Below are 21,676 nucleotides of genomic sequence, written 5' to 3'. Positions count from 1 at the left end.
ACATCTTTGAAGCGACTCCTCCAGTGTGTGCCGCCATCGAACAGAACATTGCCACAGCCACCTCCCATCCCCCTTACCACAGAAGAGATGGCTGAACTTAAGCCACTCTGTGAGAAGTACTTCTCACTCCCGGAGTGAAATTGGGAGCCCGAGCTTGCACTGTGAGATGATTGCAGAGTCTACCTCAATGGTAGACTGGAAGATGACGAGGAGAAAATGTGGCTCTACAAGCAGCTTTCCCAGCGGAAACAGCGAAATGAATGCGCGGTACGCATTGCCACGGCCCTTGGCTGGAATGACATCCAGAAGCTTGGAAATCCGGCCGATCAGGGGGCACCTTACCCAGCTGCCCTTACAGCACTGAGGGAAGGTGCAGAGAAGAGTGGATGTCATGTATCTGGCCTGCTGGTGCAGGACATATTCTCCACGTGGACTGGGGCTGCAGACTGGTTAATGAAGGCTTGGGAGAATGCAGGGTGTCCTGATGTCACAGCGGAGGATTGGGAGAATGCGAATGCGAACACATAGTTCTGCAATTTAGTGGGAGGGGGCTAAATCGTTGTTCACGCTCGGCCAATTGTGCTTGGGACTGTCGCTGTAAAAGTATAATGTGTACTTAACACCAGATACAACTTGTATTCTACTTGTATTCTACATCTACTTATTTTAGTCCGCTCCAGAGGCGTGATCCTCAACATAGCAGCCCCTAGAACATCTCGTCGCAGAGGTACATCCACATTTGTGCCGGGGCCTTCTTGACATCCACCTCACCCTTGATGATTACGGTCTCCCATGCGGCCGATATTGTGTGGCTAAGGCGGAACGCGACCCTCACGACCCCACTCAGCTCATGCGTCCGCAATGCTACTTTGACCACATCGGGTATGAGCCGAGTAGGAACATGATATCGCGAGCGGCGGGTTCAACCAGCAGTGTGGTGCAGACCTAGCTGCGCGGCGGGAGTGGGAAGAGCTCCGCATTTTTGCGGGAGATGGAGCAGAATCCGACAAGAGCGTATTGTAGGTAAGGGCCCGTGTCGCCTTCGAAGGAGAGCATACGATCCCAATTGAACGTATAAATGTTCATTCTGGATGAACATCAGAGTCAGTCGAGCAAGCCAGTAGACATGAAAACTATACCGTTTCGCAGCCATGTCTTGGACTTTGACACCAGTGATACCGATCTCCTGAGATGTCGCCTCAGGGTCTTCGATGGAGCTGCACTTATCCTCATTCCCCTTCGTATGTTGGTGCATGACTGAAGTGGCTTCGCGGATAATCTGATTGCCCTTTTGCGTGCTCATACCGAGCACTAGGCCATAGTTGACGTGCTCCAGATGATCCGCCCACTCGTAGCCCACTAGCTTTAGAACCTTGAAGAACTGTAAGAGATGCATATCTTGCTGCGATGAGATGACGTAGATCATCTTATCAAACTTGTATTTTTCGTATCGTTCGATCGCCCCACCGATATCCCGCATGAGATAAATAGATGTTCCATCTGCAAGACAGTTTAGTAACCGAGCCAAAGAATATTATACAATACGACCTACTCACCCTTTTTCCGCACGACAGCCTTTCCCAGCTTGTATTTCTTTAGATCCACACACTTCGCGACTTCCTCGTCTTCGATGAGGCCCATCTCGTCCAGCTGGGCAAGCGCGTTGTCCATCGACTCCTTGCTCACGCGGCTCTCACCCGTGTACATGTCGAAGTGCATGTTCAGCCGCACATCCTGCATTCGCATGAAGAATGCCGCCACCTCAGCCCTCCCCGCTGGATCTTCGTCCGCATCCGCGTTCACCTTCACGTATAAGTCTAATAAGTGTTTTATCGCGTCCTGCTCAAGCGCCTCACGCGAACCGTACTTCTCGAAACCCACTGCGATCAAACTGAACTGAAAGTATATGGGAGGTCAGTAGAAACCGGGTTTCTCCACAAATACACATGTACCTGCATTCCCCAATCGCCTAGATAGTTCGTCGAGATCACTTCCCACCTGGAAGCCTGGTATAGATTCGCGAGGAACGCGCCGGTGATCGTATTTCACAGATGCCGGCGCCCGACGTGGAACGACTTCGCGATGTTGGGTGAGGAGTACTCAATCACGATCCGTTTCTCCCTTCCGGTAGTCGTATTCTGGTTCAGGCGTGTCGTTCGTGAGCGCGTGCCTTTGGCCAAGCACCAGCCATGTAAGGCCGGATGTGGCACAGGTGAAGTGTAGAAATTCCTTGTCGTGCACTACTGCCTCAACCCATTCGTCACATTGGAATTTACTGTGCTACATTCTGCCTAACTCTGATCAGTGGCAGAGCGGATATGTGCTTGCCTCCGCACAACAGACCTACACCTGGACCGTGTTATGTGAGGTGACTATCTGTGCGGCTGGGAGGAGTTCAGGTCGTCATGATACTTGTTCCGAATGCCTCACGTCGCTGTTGCCTAAACGAAAATTTTAGTTCCGCACACAGGCAGTGACTGTACGAGCGTAAGCTATATATTGTTCTGCGAGGTGCATTTCCGGTTTCGGGGGCGATCCGTGATGGTTAGAACCACAACAGTACGAACGTACGCAACTGTGCCATGAAGCACTCGAAGGCTTTATATAATGTTGGCGAGAAAGCAGACAAACCACTCGGGTTCCTCCCACTGTATTTACATGTCTCTTTTAGGGATGTAGCCAGATGAGAAGCAGTGCACTCACGAAGTGATTCGCTCCATCCAGCTTGTGTACACGTATCGACCTCCCCTTCCCATTGTATAATCGAGAGCGAGCCTGGACATTGATCCACTGAGCACCCAAGACGCAGTCCCCTACAGTCATATCGCACCACACGACATGTACTCTGAGTGTGGGCCAGAAAAATCTATGCTCTCCGCTCCCCTGAGGGAAGTAGGGGTGAAACAGGGCACGGCGAAGGTTCTCGCCATACACCTTGCGATCAATGCGCGATATTAGAATCTGCGATCTCTTCATAGCATCAGGATCGATCACACTTGCGAGCATTTCCGCGCCCATACGCTCAACAGTTGATGTTCGATGAGGATCACGGGCAGCCGCAGCATCGCCTCTCAACTCCAGCGGCACCCGAGATAGGACAAGGGTTAACATCATAGCTTCGTCTGATGCAAGATCGTCCACCTGAGGAAAGTAGGACGAGACCCACGTCGGAAAAATAGCGACCATTTTGTCTGTAGTGAGGTTACGCTCTCGTAACGGGCTGTACAGCCCATCCGGGGGCAACGTTCCAACAGTCGTCAAGGAGGGATCTGTAGACAATGATAGAGTGCATGAGTACTCCCATAATGAAATCTCATACAGCGAAGCAAACCGTGGCGCACCGTAGAGGACTATGCTACGAAGATGCGAGTCAAACAACGCCTTTGTCTCCTCTGGGACTTTATCCGCGTGTGCAAGCATTGACAATACGTGCGAGTTACCGGCAGACCATGGGACAAGGACAATCCCGCCGATGAGAGCACCAACACGCTCTGGTGTTTCGGAAATGGATGGGATATTCTCCTGTATGATGAACCAATGGACAAAGGAAACGAGTTCGAGTCCGCGGGCTAGCAACGCTTCAGCCTGTGCCGCGGGCTCGGGGCCACGTAAGGCATCCAATTCAGCAGGAGTGTACGGAGATGAACCAGGATAATCACGCAGGTTAAGTAGCACAAGACGGACATTGTGTTGGGCGGCGTATGGGATCATTGGCCGAAAGATTGCTGCAAGAGTAGTCTTATTAGCTTTGACAGACGTGCAGGGAACTGAAGCTCCATATTCACCGCTGTGAAACATAGCGCCATGAATCATCACGATTGTCACGTAGTCCGTACTCTGGCCTGGTCTGCCAGTGTCTTCATAGTAGAGAACATTTCCGCTGCTGTCGACTGGAGCGATCGGCATCGTGGCGAAAGACGGGTTCAAAATACAAGATGTTTCGCCATGGCAAACTACTCACGTAGTCAAGGCCTGTGAAATAGATGTGAGCCAATGTGACCTGAACCTCGATCCGATGTTTCGGGCAGCATTCACACGTACATTGGGAGGTCAAGTTATGTGGCATCATAGGCATTTAAAAAGTAGGCTTCGCGACCCCCGAAATCCAGTCAAACTACAGGACTGGAAATAAAAAGGCAGCAGCATCCTCCAGACATGAATTCAAGCAACAGACAAAGTAGTAGTGATTTCAGGTCTGTTGAGCGTCTGGTAGCACGTGGCAGTGGTGGAATCGGCGGCTTTCGTCGACGACGAAGTTACCACAAACTTGTCACAGACAGGAAGGCAGCGAGTTATTCATGCCTAGACAACTCGCCGTCGACTCATCTAAAGCTCGCAAACGATTTACACAATGCCAACAGTGTGAGTATTGTGCAGAGCTCGGATTCTTATGATAGAACTCGAATGACGCGATGCCAGGTTATAAAGGAAAGGACCATGCAAAGCTCTTCGTATGTGCTGGATGTAAAGTAGCATTGTACTGCGTGCGTACCGCTGCAAATCTACTTTGACCTCTTTTGCTTACGATCTCACCGATATCCAGAGTGCGAAATGCCAGAAGGAGCACTGGCCATTCCACAAAACGATATGTAAACAACATCAAGAACGTGTCTCCCACATCGCTTCTCTCGATGATCAAGTGCTTTCCAAAGCATCTACCTCGACGATCTCTGACGAGCCAGCTGTCCTCCTTCCTTCGGAGCTGACGGATGAGATGCGCTCATTCATAAACAAATTTGGCCCTGCTTTGTTCCAGGCTGGCTTCAACTGCGTGGACATCGCCAATCATCCCATGGGGTGGACTCAGGTGGTGTGCTATGTCATTCTGGAGCATTTTTCTAGTATATCCCCCACCTCTCGCCCATGGTCACGTTTTCGGGTGTTAGAAGCTGAGCCTTTCCCATTAGTCACCCTTCACCTGCAGTGGAATCCCGAGCAAGTGAAGGACTTCATCGAGAGGAAGCAGGCGCAGGAGCGCCACCATCAGGAGAGTGGATTCCTGGGATCCATCACGATCGTGTTGTCGTGCAGGCACATGGACAGCGACCTGCCCCTTGTCGTGCACAACACATCGTTCCACGGGTTTGGGTCCCACTCGAAGGCCGAGTTGGAGATATCCGACGATTGGAGGGACAAACTTAAGGAGACAGTGGAGAGGATGTGTGGTCGGGGCGCTTTTGGATACCTCGAAACCTCTGAAACCTCTGAAGTTTCCGAACCCTCTGGGGAGAGTTATTTGACATCCCCGGATTGACGATGATCTCTGCCTCGTGTCATTGTATGTATCTAAATTCATCCGTTCCTTGTTTTGTTGAATCCGTTTTCCTTCTTGTTATGAGCATTGGAAGGTCATGAGATAGCAGTTCTTGTGGCTGGAAATACTGGAAAATAACTACGAATTTGATAGTGCGGGAAACAGCTTGAACCCTCCGGTGCAGTTGAACTCAATCATGCACCTCTCGAGCTGCTCCTCAGAGCAGTCAGCTTTGGTGTCAGTTCGACGGAAGGTTAGTTGCGGATCTGTGAGGCGTAATTGCCCACGCGAACAAAGATTGAGCTAATCAGACACTCTCTCCACATGTTCCGTTCGTATGGGACAGCTCCACAAACCTTACTCTTCGCTCATCGTCACGCCTCATTCGGTGCTCGTGAAAGGTATAAAGTGTCTGCATGGTCCAATACATTCCCAACGACTTGATCCGACATAGCCACCCCTCTTCAGTATCTACCGCACATTAGCGTGTGTCTGTCACATCTGCTCCTCTAGCTATTGTCTATTGCGATGCCTTTTGCGCTGTCCCCCGTCGAACTCGAGACTGTCTGCGATGCTGTTGATGAAGGTCCGCTGTGATCGCATACAATGCAGGACTAACTTTTTTATTCCCACAATACGCAGTGAATAAGCTCAAAGGAAATGCTCTGGATAACGCATGGGACGCCTCATCTGAATTTGATGCTGAGAAAGACAAGAGCATTTTCCGCCAGTATGAAACTGCCTGTGAGCGTGTCAAGGAGTTCTATCACGAGCAACATGGCATGTACACGCCTTGCACTGTGTGACTTATCTTGACCTTTGTGTTGGAATTATCAGAGAAGCAAACCGTCGAATTCAACCAGCGAGCACGCGAGAACTTCAAAAAGACGGTCCGTGCACGAATGGGTGAGAAATTTCAATAACTGCTTATGCAAGTTCTGATTATCGCTGCTCCAATCAGGCATCTGGGAGGCCGTGGAAATGCTCAATACCCTTGTAGACGATTCCAACCCAGACGTGAGTTATCTCATTCGCATGATTCCGACAATACCTTTGTTCGATTTCTTGCTTGCCTTTTCCAGACGAGTGTGTCTCAGATCGAGCATCTGCTCCAAACTGCTGAAGCCATTCGCCGAGACGGGAAACCGGAATGGATGCAAGTCACAGGTCTAGTGCATGATCTCGGGAAATTGCTGTATCTCTTCGGCTCAGAGTACGTTGTGCAATTCTATTAGCTCTTGCATAGTCACTCTTTTACTTCAGAGGCCAGTGGGACATTGTAGGCGTGCGTCATATGTGTGTTATTTCTATAGCAGTACTGATACTGACCCATGCATATCAAATGCATCAGCAAAACCCAACTTTTACTTAAAAGGGTACTTAAATGACTTAAATGGACTTATGATCCTTATTTAAGGGTATAAGGTCAAAAAGGGGCCTAATGCATATTACATGAGTGTCTGAAATCAGACTTATGGACACTTATTTGAAGACTTATTGCCTTAAATAAGGGTTGTAAGACCGAAAAGTCAAAATAGCTCTGTAAGAAAAAGTTGGGTTTTGCTGATGTGCAGGATACTTTCGTCGTTGGCTGTGCGTTCTCTGAGAAGATCATATACCCTGAGACCTTCGCTGGGAATCCCGATGTGAATCATCCAGTATATGCCACAAAGTTCGGTGTATATTCACCGCACTGTGGGTTGGACAACGTGATGCTTTCTTGGGGCCATGATGAGGTCTGTCCTTTTTTCGTTGTGCCGGAATATCTCATCTCACGCGAATGAAGTATCTGTATCATGTCCTGAGGAAGCAGAGTAGCCTTCCTGAGGAGGCGCTATACATGATCCGGTACCACAGCTTCTACCCATGGCATCGCAAGAATGCGTACTCGCATCTGATGGACTCCGCAGATCAGCGCGCCCTCGCTGCTGTCCTCGCCTTTAACCCGTATGATCTCTACAGCAAAAGCGACGAACCGGTAAACACTGAAAAGCTTCAGCCTTACTACGAAGGTCTGATTAAGAAATTCTTCCCGGCTGTTATTGAGTGGTGAAACGTACTTCGACTGCGTGGTATACTGTCGGATAAGACACTCGCGTTATGCATCCTACTTTTCTGGTACCCTTCGAAGATGACATACGTATGGCCCAGTTGTATCTTTGTACAATACCTCTTTTATCACAGTCTTTGCGCAACTTGCAGGCCTTCCCCGTGCAAATAATTAGTTCTCTGATTCTTCCGCTGTGCGGAGGTGTCTGAACCTTCTCACCTGCCAATCTGGGCGATTACGTCACCAGCAGACTTCTTCTCTCGAGTCACATACCAAAAATCTATACAGCACGAAGAGCTGCAGCAGCACTGGCTTTCATAGTTGGATACCGACTCTCCCTTCTCCTCTCCCGCAGACCTGTAACATACTCTCATCTCTCCCGTTTCCGAAAAATGGCGACGACTGCCCTGCCGATCGTTCAAGGAACTGACCCGTCCCGATGTGTGCTCGATGCATTCCGAACCGCGATCGCAAAACGTGTCGCGGACGCGTTGCCACCACTTACGGTTGAGCAAGTATATGCGGGAGTGGACTACGGAAAGAAGGGAGTGGACTTCACTGTTGCGCTCCCGCGATTTCGCCTTCCGGGAAAGGTTGACGAGCTTGCGAAGAAAGTGCTGGATAATGTGAGTGAGTCCCTTCAGCCCATCAGATATCGCTCCGATGCCGAAGTGTTCGCATGAGGTAGCAAATGGCCGCCTTCATTGAGATTCAATCTCATGCTGATGGCTATGTTCGCTGAACTTCTGGAAAGACACAGATGAACTGTGGTCTAGAGACGCACGTTCATGGGGAACCATGTAAGGCGACGTTTTCCACGACATGCATTCCCAAGGGCGGTGGAACAAACTGCCCGAGCGATCATATGTGTGACTTGGAAATCTGTCCAGTCGCTCCCGTTGGAACCGCACAACAGGTACCTACTTGTACGACGCGCATGCCCTGATCATCGTGTTATGTTATACCCATTCCTTTCCGTACCTGACGAAGTCAAGTTTATTGAGGCCGCTACCTTACTCATTGTTAAACCCCTTAGTTTCAACCCGACGAATGGGTTGAGGCAGTAGTGCACGACAAGGCGTTTCTACACTTCACCTGTGCCACATCCGGCCTCACACGGCTGGTGCTTGACCAAGTGCACGCGCTCACGAACGACACGCCCGAACCAGAATACGGTAGCAACACGACCGGACGGGGAAAACGGATCGTGATCGAGTACTCCTCACCCAACATCGCGAAGTCGTTCCACGTCGGGCATCTACGAAGTACGATCATCGGCGCGTTCCTCGCGAATCTGTACAAGGCTTCCGGGTGGGAGGTGATTTCGATGAACTATCTAGGCGATTGGGGAACGCAGGTACGTGTGTATTTGTGGAGAAATCCGGTTTTTACTAACCTCCCATATACTTTCAGTTCGGTTTGATCGCAGTGGGTTTCGAGAAGTACGGTTCGCGTGAGGCGCTCGAGCAGGACGCGATAAAACACTTATTCGACGTATACGTGAAGGTGAACGCGGATGCAGACAAGGATCCAGCGGTGAAGGTTGAGGCGGCGGCATTCTTCAAGCGGATGGAGGACGGGGATGAAGATGCGCTCAAGGACTGGAGGGTATGGCGAGACCTCTCGATTCGCAAGTATGAAGGCGAGTACGCGCGGCTGAACGTGCACTTCGACGTGTACACGGGTGAGAGCCGCGTGAGCAAGGAGTCGATGGACAACGCGCTTGCCCAGCTGGACGAGATGGGCCTCATCGAAGACGAGGAAGGGGCGAAGCGTGTGAATCTGGAGAAATACAAGCTGGGAAAGGCTGTCGTGCGGAAAAAGGGTGAGTAGGTCGTATTGTATAATATTCTTTGGCTCGGTTACTAAACTGTCCTGCAGATGGAACATCTATTTATCTCACGCGGGATATCGGTGGGGCGATCGAACGATACGAAAAATACAAGTTTGATAAGATGATCTACGTCGTCTCATCGCAGCAAGATATGCATCTCTCACAGTTCTTCAAGGTGCTGAAGCTGATGGGCTACGAGTGGGCGGATCATCTGGAGCACGTCAACTATGGCCTCGTGCTCGGTATGAGCACGCGAAAAGGCACGGTTGTTTTCCTCGATCAGATTATTCGCGAAGCCACTTCGGTCATGCACGAACATATGAAGGGGAATGAGGATAAGTATAGCTCCATCGAAGACCCTGAGGCAACATCTCAGGAGATCGGTATCACCGGTATCAAAATCCAAGATATGGCTGCGAAACGGTATAGTTTTTATGCTCACGACTGCTGGCTTGCTCGACTGACTCTGACGTTCACCCAGAATCAACAACTATACGTTCAATTGGGATCGTATGCTCTCCTTCGAAGGCGACACTGGCCCTTACCTACAATACGCACACGTCCGACTCTGCTCCATCTCCCGCAAAAATCCGGAGCTCTTCCCACTCCCGCCGCGCAGCCAGATCGACACCACATTGCTCGTCGAACCTGCCGCTCGTGATATCGTGTTCCTGCTCGGCTCATATCCAGACGTGGTCAAAGTAGCGTTGCGGACGCATGAGCCGAGCGGGGTCGTGACGTTCGCGTTCCGCCTTAGTCACGCAATATCGGCCGCATGGGAGACTGTGATCGTCAAGGGAGAGGCGGACATCGAGAAGGCCCGGGCGCGAATGTGGATGTATCTCTGCGCACGAGATGTTCTAGGGGCTGCTATGCGACTATTGAGCATCACGCCTCTGGAGCGAATGTAGAAGGACTAACATAAGTAGGTGTAGAATACAAGTTGTATCTCTTACCCAATCATACTATTACAGCGACAGTTGGCCGAGTGTGAACTTACTCCCCTGTTACTGCTCGATATTTCGTACCGCATCCCTACGTATTCAAATTCTAGAGTATTTGATGTATGTATTCAGCATCTAGAACCAATGGCAATGTTCTTGCACTGACTTCTGAATCTAAAGACTATTAATGGACCATAAAACAACATATTACAGGCTCTATAACTGAACAATGGAGGCATATTGCCCACATTCAGTGTGTAACTCCACGCAATGGAGCCTCAATATGTTATGAGCAGTCATTTTTACGAAAGTTGCTGGCCAGAACAGATCGGGGACAGAACTAATACTTCCTGAGCTTAAGAGAGTCCGACAAAAAAGGAACACCGGCCTGGACCGGCCAGAACCCATGCGTCGTCTTCGCGTGTACCGTCACGACACGCTCAGAGAGCGACGAGTAACAGATATGGAGACGCGGGTGTGCGAGATACTACTACAGAATCTGTATTGGCATCCAGCCACATCTCGCACCTGCCTTGGACAAACAAGTGTAAATGTGCCGACGGCGCTTGTGAGACGCGATCACGTGCGTGCACATATGCGCGTCGAACTGTATACGTCTGCAAGCCTTTCCAACACCTGTCGCTACAATACCATCTTTCAAACATACTCTCGTTGGGCACAGCATGAATCTGAGGGCCTTGGTCTTCCTGATGAACTTCAGTCTCTGCCAGTTACTGAAGATCTCCATGTGGGCACTCCAAGGTTGTATCAAGGTGCTTCACATGTCTACCCAGGTCCTCGTTTCATCCGTCCACCACATCGATGAATGTGCTTACCGGTTAGAAGCTGTATGTATGCCATTCTATGAGCAGTAATGTCAAGCTGACTTGAATTCACTTCTTTCAGTCCACTCGCACAATCATTGCAGCAGAAGCCAGAGACCGTTGCCAACATCGCTATGTTGTTGGGCTCCTCGGCGCTAGGATGCAAAACTATCATTATGACCACTGGATCGCAACAGACTTTGTCATTCTTCGCACACTTATGGATGCACTCCCTGACCGGTCTAGCTGGTTTTGTCAGTCGTCCTTCCGAGATCATCCACCATGGGAAATCCTTCTTGGTCATCCAAATGCAGACAGGATTGTATTTGAACCCCCACCATTCGAAGAAATCGTGCCTGATCCCGTGGCTTTGCGAACTCGATTCTTTCACTCAGTGATCAATGCTGCCACAGTGCTGTCACGTCATGACGAACTTGTGCTTGTGCTAACTGGACATGGGACTCGCGAAGATGGCTGGATCTGGCTGGGGGTCTGCGAGGACGAAGACAATGTTTTCCTCAAGAAGGAAGAAGTCGAGCTGCTCCTGGATGGGGCTTTGTGTCAGGTCATTCTCTTTGTCACCTCCTGCTACTCAGGTCACTGGACCAGTCCTCGGTGGACTCTGCATGCTGCCTGTCAGGCCAACCAAGTGGCAAAGTCACTGCGGAAGTCACGTTCACAGATGTTCAGAGGGGGTATATTTGTCAGCTCTCTCCTCTTTGCGCACACTGCGGCATTCAGCATCCAAGCTCCCCAGCCTGGACTTGTCGGCATCAACGGCAAACATGATGCACAATCTGCTCATAACTTTGGGCCAGACAGCCACACCTTACCACGTCCAATCCAACAGACTCTGCCTACATTCCAGGCCTTGATGGATCACTTCAAGGCAAGAGTCCAATCCCCTGGAACTCAGCAGAACTTCCTCATCGACAACGTGATATGGGATGAACATTCACATCATAATCTCCCACTACGCCATCTTACCAATGATCCAGGATCGCTTCAGCGCAGTAAATGCTTGCCACCATCTGCCATCACCAGTGACTAGACCCAGGAGGAGAAGGAGCTGGAATTGAAGGTGGTGGTGGTGGTGGTAGAGTTCCAAGGCATCGCAATGACAGGACATACAAGGTGCACGTGAGTGTTTTCATGCTACTAGGATGGGCATATTTTTTTGGTCTAAACAGGCTATTTAGATACAGTACCGCCACACATTTGGATAGAAGCGACCCACAAAGACCCGTGGCCATGGAGGGAGTCAGGGGTGTAAGGACTCATGACCATCATCAGCAGGCACGACTAGTGTCTTGGAACCCCCACAATTCCTTCGAATGGAGTTTGACGGACTTCACCACCGGCATCATATTCATAGAGTACTGTAATTATTTCTGCGCTGTACCACAACCTCGCTGCACTTATCTTGGAATTGTGCCATCATTCGTTTACGAAGTACAAGTTACTGTATGAAGACACTGGCAGACCAGGCCAGAGTACGGACTACGTGACAATCGTGATGATTTATGGTGCTATGTTTCACAGCGATGAATATGGAGCATCAATTCCCTCATCAGCAAAACCCAACTTTTACTTAAAAGGGTACTTAAATGACTTAAATGGACTTATGATCCTTATTTAAGGGTATAAGGTCAAAAAGGGGCCTAATGCATATTACATGAGTGTCTGAAATCAGACTTATGGACACTTATTTGAAGACTTATTGCCTTAAATAAGGGTTGTAAGACCGAAAAGTCAAAATAGCTCTGTAAGAAAAAGTTGGGTTTTGCTGATGCTGCACGTCTGTCAAAGCTAATAAGACTACTCTTGCAGCAATCTTTCGGCCAATGACCCCATACGCCGCCCAGCACAACGTCCGTCTTGTGCTACTTAACCTGCATGATTATCCTGGTTCATCTCCGTACACTCCTGCCGAATTGGATGCCTTACGTGGACCCGAGCCCGCGGCACAGGCTAAAGTGTTGCTAGCCTGCGGACTCGAACTCGTTTCCTTTGTCCATTGGTTCATCATACAGGAGAATACCCCATCCATTTCCGAAACACCAGAGCGTTTTGGTGCTCTGATCGGCGGGATTGTCCTTGTCCCATGGTCTGCCGGTAACTCGCACGTATTGTCAATGCTTGCACACGCGGATAAAGTCCCAGAGGAGACAAAGGTGTTGCTGGACTCGCATCTTCGTAGCATAGTCCTCTACGGTGCGCCACGGTTTGCTTCGCTGTATGAGATGGCATTATGGGAGTACTCATGCACTCTATCGTTGTCTACAGATCCCTCCTTGACGACTGTTGGAACGTTGCCCCCGAATGGGCTGTACAGCCCGTTACGAGAGCGTAACCTCACTACAGACAAAATGGTCGCTATTTTTCCGACGTGGGTCTCGTCCTACTTTCCTCAGGTGGACGATCTTGCATCAGACGAAGCTACGATGTTAACCCTTGTCCTATCTCGGGTGCCGCTGGAGTTGAGAGGCGATGCTGCGGCTGCCCGTGATCCTCATCGAACATCAACTGTTGAGCGTATGGGCGCGGAAATGCTCGCAAGTGTGATCGATCCTGATGCTATGAAGAGATCGCAGATTCTAATATCGCGCATTGATCGCAAGGTGTATGGCGAGAACCTTCGCCGTGCCCTGTTTCACCCCTACTTCCCTCAGGGGAGCGGAGAGCATAGATTTTTCTGGCCCGCACTCAGAGTACATGTCGTGTGGTGCGATATGACTGTAGGGGACTGCGTCTTGGGTGCTCAGTGGATCAATGTCCAGGCTCGCTCTCGATTATACAATGGGAAGGGGAGGTCGATACGTGTACACAAGCTGGATGGAGCGAATCACTTCGTGAGTGCACTGCTTCTCATCTGGCTACATCCCTAAAAGAGTCGTGTAGATACAGTGGGAGGAACCCGAGCGGTTTGTCCGCTTTCTCGCCAACATTATATAAAGCCTTCGAGTGCTTCATGGCACAGTTGCGTACGTTCGTACTGTTGTGGTTCCAACCATCACGGATCGCCCCCGAAACCGGAAATGCACCTCGCAGAACAATATATAGCTTACGCTCGTACAGTCACTGCCTGTGTGCGGAACTAAAATTTTTGTTTAGGCAACAGCGACGTGAGGCGTTCGGCACAAGTATCATGACGACCTGAACTCCTCCCAGAGTGGACTTCACTGTTGCGCTCCCGCGATTTCGCCTTCCGGGAAAGGTTGATGAGCTTGCGAAGAAAGTGCTGGATAATGTGACTGAGTCCCTTCAGCCCATCAGATATTGCTCCGATGCCGAAGTGTTCGCATGAGGTAGTAAGCGGCCTCTTACATTGAAATTAGATCTCATGCTGATAGTTGTGTTCGCTGAGCTTCCGGAAAGACGCAGATAAATTGGTCTAGAGACGCGCGTCCATGGGGGACATGTAAGGCGACGTTTTCGATGTTTGCTATGACTTGCATCCCGATGGGCTGTGGAGCAAAGCGGACACGAATTCGATCGTGTGCTTGCCTTGCGCGGCTCGTTGTCCCTGTAATTTGTTCCATTTTGTGAGTGCTCGTATGTGTGACTGAGAAATCCGTCCTGACGCTCCCTTATGGAACCACACAGCAGGTACATACTTGCACGATGCGCATACTGTGATCATCACATTATTTTACATCCCATTCCTTTTGGTATCTGACGCAGTCAAACTTATTGAGGCCGCTACCTTACTCATTGTCGCACCCCTTAGTTCGAACCCGACGAATGGATTGAGGTAGTTGTGCACAACAAGGCGTTTCTACACTTCACCTGTGCCACATCCGGCCTTACACGACTCGTGCTTGACCAAAAGCACGCGCTCACGAACGACACGCCTGAACCAGAATACGACTACCGGAAGGGAGAAACAGGTCGTGATTGAGTCCTCCTCACCCGACATCGCGAAGTCGTTCCATGCCGGGCGCCGGCATCTGCGAAATACGATCACCGTCGCGTTCCTCGCAAATATACGCAAGGCTTCCAGGTTGGAGGTGATCTTGATGAACTATCTAGGCGATTGGGGAATGCAGGTACGTGTGTATTTGTGGAGAAATCTGGTTTTCACTGACCTCTATACGTTCAGTTCAGTTTGATTGCAGTGGGTTTCGAGAAGTGCGGTTCGCGTGAGGCGTTTGAGCAGGACGCGATAAAACACTTATTAGACTTATACGTGAAGGTGAACGCGGATGCGGACAAGGATCCAGCGGGCGGCGGCATTCTTCAAGCGGATGGAGGACGGGGATGAAGATGCGCTCAAGGACTGGAGGGTACTGCACGTGCACTTCGACGTGTACACGGTTGAGAGCCGCGTGAGCGAGGAGTCGATGGACAACGCGCTTCCCCAGCTGGACGAGATGGGCCTCATCGAAGACGAGGAAGGGGCGAAGCGCGTAAATCTGGAGAAATGCAAACTGGTAAAGGCTGTAGTGCGGAAAAAGGGTGAGTAGGTCGCATTGCAGAATATTCTTTGGCTCGGTTGCTAATTTGTTTTCAGGTGGAACATCCATTTATCTCACGCGGGATATCGGTGGGGCAATCGAACGATACGAAAAATACGAGTTTGATTAGATGATCTACGTCGTCTCATCGCAGCAAGATATACATCTCTTACAGTTCTTCAAGGTGCTCAAGCTAGTGGGCTACGAGTAGGCGGATCATCTGGAGTACGTCAACTATGGCCTCGTGCTGAAAATGAGCACGCGAAAGGCACGGCTGTTTTCCTTGATCAGATTATTCGCGAAGCCGCCTCGGTCATGCACGAACATATGAAGGGGAATGAGGCGACATTTCATGAGGTCGGTGATATCGAAATCCAAGACATGGCTGCGAAACGGTATAGTTTTCCTTATGCTCACGCTTACTGGCTTGCTCGGCGGAATCTGACGTTCATCCAGAATCAACAACTATACATTCAATTAGGATCGTATGCTTTCCTTCGAAGGCGACCCGGGGCCCTACCTACAATACGCACACGTCCGACTCTGCTCCATCTCCCGCAACAATCCGGCGCTTTTCACACTCCCGCCGCGCAGCCAGGTCAACACCGTACTGCTGGTTGAACCCGCCGCTCGCGATATCATGATCGTGTTCCTGCTCGGCTCATATCCCGACGTGGTCAAAGTAGCGTTGCGGAGCCATGAGCCGAGCGGGGTCGTGACGTTCGCGTTCCGCCTTAGTCACGCAATATCGGCCGCATGGGAGGCTGTAATTGTCAAGGGTGCAGACGTCGAGAAGGCCCCAGGCGCAGATGTGGATGTACCTCTGCACGCGAGACATTTTAGGGGCTGCTATGCGACTATTGAGCATCACGGCTCTGGAGTGAATGTAGAAGGACTAACATAAGTAGATGTAGAACACAAATTGGATCTGGTGTTACACATCATAGTATTACAGCAACCGTCGGAAACACAATTGGCCAAGTGTGCATAACCTATTGGTCCTCTCCCACTCACCGCAAGACATTTGTAGAGCTATGCATTCACATTCGCATTCTCCCAATCCTCCGCCGCAACAGCAGGACAGCCCGCATTCTCCCAAGCCTTCGTCAGCCAGTCTGCAGCCCCAGTCCACTCGAAGAATGTATCCTCCACCAGTAGGCCAGATACGTGACATCCACTCCTCTCTGCGCATTTCCTCAGTGCTCTAAGTGCAGCTGGGTCCGGTGCCCCCTGATCGGCCGGATTTCCAAGCTTCTGGATGTCATTCCAGCCGAGGGCCATTGCAATGCGTACCGCGCGTTCATTTTGCTGTTTCCGCTGGGAAAGCTGCTTGTAGAGCCACATTGTTTCCTTATCTTCCATTCTACCGTAGAGGTAGGCTCTGCAATTATCCCACAAGTACATCTCGGGCTCCCAATTCCGCTCCGGGAGTGAGAAGTACTTCTCACAGAGCGACTTGAGCTCAGCCATCTCCTTTGTGGTAAGGGGGATGGGAGGTGGCTGCGGCAACGTTCTGTTCGATGGCGGGATGCACTGGAGGAGTCGCTTCAAAGATGCGATTTCCGGGTGGATAGATGTGCAAGAGGGCAGATCACCAACTTTGAGATCATCGAACCACTCGAAGATGTCGATGACTTCACGAGTTCCCTCGACATTAGGCACTATGCTGTGTCCTGCAGACAACTCACCCCTTGGTGAGTCAATGCTGCCAGATGAAGAGCCCAGAGAGATGGTGTTCTATCCACGCAGTTCCCGATAGATATCTGTAAATACGCGAGGCTCCCCAGTTGATTCCGCCGCTGTAAGAACCGTCCACCTGGGTCTCCTCCAATGTCCTGCATCACCACATGGAATGATGAAAACGATCTTGCACTTGAAATTCTCGAACCTAGCTCTGAATTCCCCTGCAGAAAAGATGTCTTGCCCTTCTGGGGAGAGCTTATATGATGAACCCCACGGCCGAGCACCTATCAGAGCAACCACAAGCATGTCCTCTGAACTGAGGTCCCTCCCAGCCTGCACTAACCCATCCCGAAAGGACCTTGCAATGCCACCAGGAGATGAATCGAACAAGACAGTTTCAAATGGGCCCGACTCGGTTAGAATGTCGCCAACAGCATCGTCGGCCTGCTTGGAAGAGCCATCAGGCCGGATGGGGCGTGGACAATACCACCTAGATGTTTCTGCGTTGCAAGGAAGCAATGCATGGAGGGCAGCAAACTCGACTGCCATCCAATGATCATTCTTCACATCGGTCGATGCAAGCAATGCTTGAACATGCCGATGTTTGTACTTGCCGGTCAACTGGTCATCCTCGCTGGTCAGCTTGTCGACCTGGAATAATAATGGCATTTAGCAATCTGTAGAGCATAAAGGTCTTTACATGCTCAAGGAATAGGGGCTGACCTCAGGCTGACCATAAACCAGAGACAGTACACTCGAAATCACACCGTGAAGAAATGATAGGAACCCCTGCATCATGGTAACAGTGCGTGGACGATATGAAGGGTGATGCCAGTGTAAGCTCGTTATCCAGCCTGTAGTAGACAAGAAGAAGCCACACGAAGGCTCAGTGCCTGCAGCAGTGGAGCGATACAAAAGGTTGTCTCAAGTATCGGAAACTCAATACTGTACGTCATCGAATGCCCAAAGCAAGAAGGGCAGCTCGCGCCAATTTCAGAAAAACAGGTGGTAGAATACATAGAGCGGATGCAAATTATTGTATACCTTCCCACTGAGTAAAACACGACGTAGATAGGTCCAAATATTACAAAAGTGGTTCTATAGGTACTGACCAAACGCACATATAATCAACCAATTAGCCACGAGCTCAGAACAACAACTCACCATGTAGATTAGTCGCTTGTTATTCAGACACTCTATGTCATTGAGCCTTCTTGTGATGCACTAGAAAGAGCTCTCGCCCTGCTAGATTCGCTTCCTGTAGGGGAACTGCGCGGTGACTTCTCCTGCAAAGGCGTCGAACGACGTGACGACGACGGAGTGCTTCCCATCCCGCGTCCTCTCCACGACCCCGACCCCGACCTCGAGACTGCGTGCGTCGCCCCGCCGACTGGAGTAGCAGTACCGGGCGAGATCGCCAGCGGCACCGCAGGTTTCTTCATCCACGGCATCTTCAGGTGCAGCCAGCCGTACCACCTGCTCACGTACGCCGCGCGCTCCCTCTCCTCCCTTCTCCTCTCGAACGCTGCGCGGTAGCGGTCGTACGACTCGCGGAAGGAACGGTCGACCCGAGAGGAGAAGATGAGCTCCCCGCGGGGGTTGGAAGCAGGGGGGATCGAGGGAATTGGAACGGAAGAACTCCGTCTCGCGGAGCTCCTGCCAGGTGAGGGAGAGCGCGTGCGGCGGGAAGGTGGCGGACTTGGTGATGTGGTGTGTTTCGTAGAACGAGGAAAGAGAAACGAGAACGGCTTGAACGGGAACTTGGATCGCAGAGGTGGCTGACGGACGTTGAGATACATATTGAAATTCCGGAGGGCACGATTGGCATGAGGGACGTATCTGGCTATAGCATCAGTGAATATTGGCGATACGGCATGGCAGAAACCCACCGGTTGGCATAGCCAATCTTCTCTGAATACATGCCACTTGCAAAGAACAAGACAAGTGTCGTGACGGACACAAATAAGAGACCCGAACCCAAGTACCGATGGACTTTGATCTGCGTGCCCTCCTTTGTGTATACATCCGGGAATGCCGTGCACAAAGCATATCTGTAAGGTATTGACATAAAGTCGGTATGCAGGACAACCTCAGAAAGCAGAAATGCTATGATCAGCAATAGCTGAACCAGAAATACTGGGGGACGTCCAAAGAGAATGAGTGGAACGACATACATAAGTCTGGGATGTTATAACCCACGCTGGTAGCGACGTTTACGCCGATTGAGAGATGCTGCGTTCGTCTTCAGCCTCTCCTCGAAGAACAGCAAATCCCGGTATGTGGCGGCATCGTTAGTGGGATAGAACGAGCCTTGTGGAGGTTTCGACGATGGTCGTGGAGGCATGGCGCAGGCCCCGGGCGCTCACTGGCACGGTCACCACGACTTGCCGCTTGTACTTCATCTATCATCAATTGCTGGCTGATGAATGGCCGCCTCGTTCACAAGATATTTCAGATTTAGAGTCCTCAAACGGTCAAGTCCTATTGGTCGTTAGGTGCTCTCCGGTGCGCACAGTACGGATTCAATTTTGGCAGTTGCAGGCTCATTCCAATCTGTTTAGAAGTCTTCTGAAGGGAACATCTTTCAGATGTATCTGTGTGGGCGATACTTGGCTATCCTGGACCCAGAGGGACGTGCCTACAAATATTGCGCGAATACAGCTCGTCCGCCGTTCATTTGGACCAGGTATTTCGTGCGACTTTGGCTCTACAATGTCCCAGAAATTTTCGTAACTTCAAGGAACTGTGGATGTCTGGGATTCCTGGGTTCATGTACCTCTGCTAGTGAAAAGGTGCTCCGTCGAGCTGTGGAACTTCAAGATCATGACTGGTGAATTACGTCGGGAGCGGCCGAGGAAGACATTCAAGGTAGGGTCAAGGGAAGCCGCAAAGGATATGTTTTACCCTCAACAAAAGGGTTACCTCTCTTGCCTTTGATCCAGAAGCGCTGGATCGTGGACGACAACGGCAGCGAGAACCATCCGACCCGACAAATAGCCTCTTTTGCTCGATCGCTGCACTTCGAGCTACCGTGGAGCTGCCGCATTTCCTGCAGCTGTCAAAACGATATCGTACACATTCCTTGATCATTACTCAGCCATACGGAGGAATTGGCATTTTGCAACCACTATCTCTCGAGTTATGTCATCTCTCAATGTCTCAAGCTGTGTACGATTTAGCCCATCCACGGGATAAAATATGGTCGAGCGCTAAGATTTGGTCATGCAGGGCGAATGATACTGAAGTTCTACGAGGCGCAGTATCCAGTCTCATGGTTCACCTTGTTGTTATGCCGTTCACCGGCTGTACTCGAACTTGTTGTACTGAACTGACTTATCTGTCTCCATGTCTGTATGTAGAACCATAATGTGACCGTTCAAAGCTTCATCGCAGCATTCTCACAGGTTCGTGCTGAACTGGTCACTGTATGCATCACGACGAGACCGATGGAGGACCGTCGCACGTGTACGTATACGATGACATAAACCCGCATATTGCGGTTCGCGATGGCATCAAGTAGAAGCTTACCTGCGCATTAGCGCCGACGATCGTACCTTTAACATGTCTTCTGACGACGATAATACCTCTACCGTGTCTTCTGACGAGGAGGAGGAATGGCGACCTGAGGCTGCCAAGTATTAGTCGTCTGAGAAGAATGAAGTATGCGAAAGTATTGTGCGTGCTTGTCGTTTCTCGGTTCGTGTTGCACCGTGCTAAACAATATTGTTAGGAGCATGACGACGAACCTGCCAGCGTTTCGCTCCGTACTCTTTGCGGGAGATATGTGGTCGTATATGACCCTGAAGACGACATCCCTGAGTTCCAGTCGGGTAGTAGTGCGGACACGCTCACTCTCAGAAGCCGCGAATCAATTTCCCGAACGAATCCCCATCCTGATGGCTTGAAGGGAGAATTTTCATTCGGCACTGTCTCGGGTCGCTTCTGCGAGCTGCGAGCAGTCACTTCGGGCGGCGGCGGAAACATACCTAATTGCTGGGAGTTGACCGACATCGTCGATTGGAAATTCCCAGACGAGGGGGACAGGCCGGACTCCATTTGCATTCTGGTCGCCAAGGTGAAGGACGATCACGGTAACCCGTTTGTGGTCATCGAATTGGCGTGCGGGAGGATGGATGCGACTTGGCTCGCAAAAAAGCAGGAGAGTGTAGGCGTCAATGAGTTCTTGACGGATGCGGAGAAGGAGAGGCTGGGGATGGGATTGACTGGCAAAAAAGTCCAGAGGACGGCGAAGGAGCAGCAAAAGATTGGGGGGAAGAAGGAAGCTTCCCGTGGTGGCGGTGCGGCAAAGCGCAAGGCTGACGCAGAAGACGTTGAGGAGAAGCCGCGTAAGAAGGCATCCAGGAAGAAGTAGTCCACACTCTTGCAAGTACTCCTTGTTCGCAAAGTTTGCGCCACCCGTTTGCAATTCGATGTTCGTCGTGAATAATATACAAATTAAAATCGTTATGTTTGGAGCATACCTCACTCTGATTCACCAATGTCAGGGCTAAATATTACTTCTCAGTAGGTGCTCTCGCGGAAACCTCTTTACACTACTATGGCGGACGCGTCGACACGATGCCACTGTCACGATTACACGTGATCAAGTGACTGGTTACGCGAGGGCTGT

The 21,676-nt window shown here is 50.7% G+C and overlaps 14 protein-coding genes across 14 annotated transcripts; 8 read left to right on the top strand and 6 right to left on the bottom strand.

Moving 5' to 3' along the window:
* Positions 1–945: 945 nt before the first annotated feature.
* Positions 946–1,958, bottom strand: SCP_1401960 (Arginine--tRNA ligase, cytoplasmic; the record flags this gene model as incomplete). The annotated part of the gene is made up of 4 exons (XM_027763903.1): positions 946–1,087; positions 1,140–1,500; positions 1,557–1,896; positions 1,953–1,958. 4 exons carry the CDS (start codon positions 1,956–1,958, stop codon positions 946–948), a joined length of 849 nt encoding a protein of 282 aa, XP_027619704.1.
* A 709-nt stretch (positions 1,959–2,667) lies between these two features.
* On the bottom strand, positions 2,668–3,906 carry SCP_1401950 (hypothetical protein; the record flags this gene model as incomplete). Its single annotated transcript, XM_027763902.1, has 3 exons — positions 2,668–3,269; positions 3,342–3,725; positions 3,786–3,906. 3 exons carry the CDS (start codon positions 3,904–3,906, stop codon positions 2,668–2,670), a joined length of 1,107 nt encoding a protein of 368 aa, XP_027619703.1.
* A 392-nt stretch (positions 3,907–4,298) lies between these two features.
* SCP_1401940 (predicted protein) lies at positions 4,299–5,254 on the top strand (the record flags this gene model as incomplete). Its single annotated transcript, XM_027763901.1, has 3 exons — positions 4,299–4,362; positions 4,420–4,484; positions 4,544–5,254. The coding sequence occupies 3 exons, from the start codon at positions 4,299–4,301 to the stop codon at positions 5,252–5,254; spliced, it is 840 nt and encodes a 279-aa protein (XP_027619702.1).
* Positions 5,255–7,034: 1,780 nt separating this feature from the next.
* SCP_1401930 (hypothetical protein) lies at positions 7,035–7,307 on the top strand (the record flags this gene model as incomplete). The annotated part of the gene is made up of 1 exon (XM_027763900.1): positions 7,035–7,307. One exon carries the CDS (start codon positions 7,035–7,037, stop codon positions 7,305–7,307), a length of 273 nt encoding a protein of 90 aa, XP_027619701.1.
* A 389-nt stretch (positions 7,308–7,696) lies between these two features.
* On the top strand, positions 7,697–10,049 carry SCP_1401920 (Arginine--tRNA ligase, cytoplasmic; the record flags this gene model as incomplete). The annotated part of the gene is made up of 5 exons (XM_027763899.1): positions 7,697–7,930; positions 8,341–8,661; positions 8,718–9,129; positions 9,186–9,561; positions 9,620–10,049. The coding sequence occupies 5 exons, from the start codon at positions 7,697–7,699 to the stop codon at positions 10,047–10,049; spliced, it is 1,773 nt and encodes a 590-aa protein (XP_027619700.1).
* A 716-nt stretch (positions 10,050–10,765) lies between these two features.
* On the top strand, positions 10,766–11,957 carry SCP_1401910 (predicted protein; the record flags this gene model as incomplete). The annotated part of the gene is made up of 2 exons (XM_027763898.1): positions 10,766–10,930; positions 10,989–11,957. 2 exons carry the CDS (start codon positions 10,766–10,768, stop codon positions 11,955–11,957), a joined length of 1,134 nt encoding a protein of 377 aa, XP_027619699.1.
* Positions 11,958–12,750: 793 nt separating this feature from the next.
* On the top strand, positions 12,751–13,595 carry SCP_1401900 (hypothetical protein; the record flags this gene model as incomplete). Its single annotated transcript, XM_027763897.1, has 3 exons — positions 12,751–13,120; positions 13,193–13,465; positions 13,528–13,595. The coding sequence occupies 3 exons, from the start codon at positions 12,751–12,753 to the stop codon at positions 13,593–13,595; spliced, it is 711 nt and encodes a 236-aa protein (XP_027619698.1).
* A 1,516-nt stretch (positions 13,596–15,111) lies between these two features.
* SCP_1401890 (hypothetical protein) lies at positions 15,112–15,493 on the top strand (the record flags this gene model as incomplete). Its single annotated transcript, XM_027763896.1, has 2 exons — positions 15,112–15,364; positions 15,420–15,493. The coding sequence occupies 2 exons, from the start codon at positions 15,112–15,114 to the stop codon at positions 15,491–15,493; spliced, it is 327 nt and encodes a 108-aa protein (XP_027619697.1).
* Positions 15,494–15,850: 357 nt separating this feature from the next.
* On the top strand, positions 15,851–16,267 carry SCP_1401880 (hypothetical protein; the record flags this gene model as incomplete). Its single annotated transcript, XM_027763895.1, has 1 exon — positions 15,851–16,267. The coding sequence occupies one exon, from the start codon at positions 15,851–15,853 to the stop codon at positions 16,265–16,267; it is 417 nt and encodes a 138-aa protein (XP_027619696.1).
* Positions 16,268–16,395: 128 nt separating this feature from the next.
* SCP_1401870 (hypothetical protein) lies at positions 16,396–16,833 on the bottom strand (the record flags this gene model as incomplete). The annotated part of the gene is made up of 1 exon (XM_027763894.1): positions 16,396–16,833. One exon carries the CDS (start codon positions 16,831–16,833, stop codon positions 16,396–16,398), a length of 438 nt encoding a protein of 145 aa, XP_027619695.1.
* A 267-nt stretch (positions 16,834–17,100) lies between these two features.
* SCP_1401860 (hypothetical protein) lies at positions 17,101–17,844 on the bottom strand (the record flags this gene model as incomplete). Its single annotated transcript, XM_027763893.1, has 2 exons — positions 17,101–17,697; positions 17,770–17,844. 2 exons carry the CDS (start codon positions 17,842–17,844, stop codon positions 17,101–17,103), a joined length of 672 nt encoding a protein of 223 aa, XP_027619694.1.
* Positions 17,845–18,291: 447 nt separating this feature from the next.
* Positions 18,292–18,945, bottom strand: SCP_1401850 (hypothetical protein; the record flags this gene model as incomplete). Its single annotated transcript, XM_027763892.1, has 2 exons — positions 18,292–18,824; positions 18,936–18,945. 2 exons carry the CDS (start codon positions 18,943–18,945, stop codon positions 18,292–18,294), a joined length of 543 nt encoding a protein of 180 aa, XP_027619693.1.
* Positions 18,946–19,234: 289 nt separating this feature from the next.
* SCP_1401840 (hypothetical protein) lies at positions 19,235–19,390 on the bottom strand (the record flags this gene model as incomplete). The annotated part of the gene is made up of 1 exon (XM_027763891.1): positions 19,235–19,390. The coding sequence occupies one exon, from the start codon at positions 19,388–19,390 to the stop codon at positions 19,235–19,237; it is 156 nt and encodes a 51-aa protein (XP_027619692.1).
* Positions 19,391–20,391: 1,001 nt separating this feature from the next.
* SCP_1401830 (hypothetical protein) lies at positions 20,392–21,418 on the top strand (the record flags this gene model as incomplete). The annotated part of the gene is made up of 2 exons (XM_027763890.1): positions 20,392–20,397; positions 20,777–21,418. The coding sequence occupies 2 exons, from the start codon at positions 20,392–20,394 to the stop codon at positions 21,416–21,418; spliced, it is 648 nt and encodes a 215-aa protein (XP_027619691.1).
* Positions 21,419–21,676: the final 258 nt, after the last annotated feature.

This window comes from Sparassis crispa (assembly GCF_003851025.1).
Source record: "Sparassis crispa DNA, contig_000013F, whole genome shotgun sequence".
NCBI lineage: Eukaryota > Fungi > Basidiomycota > Agaricomycetes > Polyporales > Sparassidaceae > Sparassis > Sparassis crispa.
This window is presented reverse-complemented; position numbering and strand designations above follow the sequence as displayed.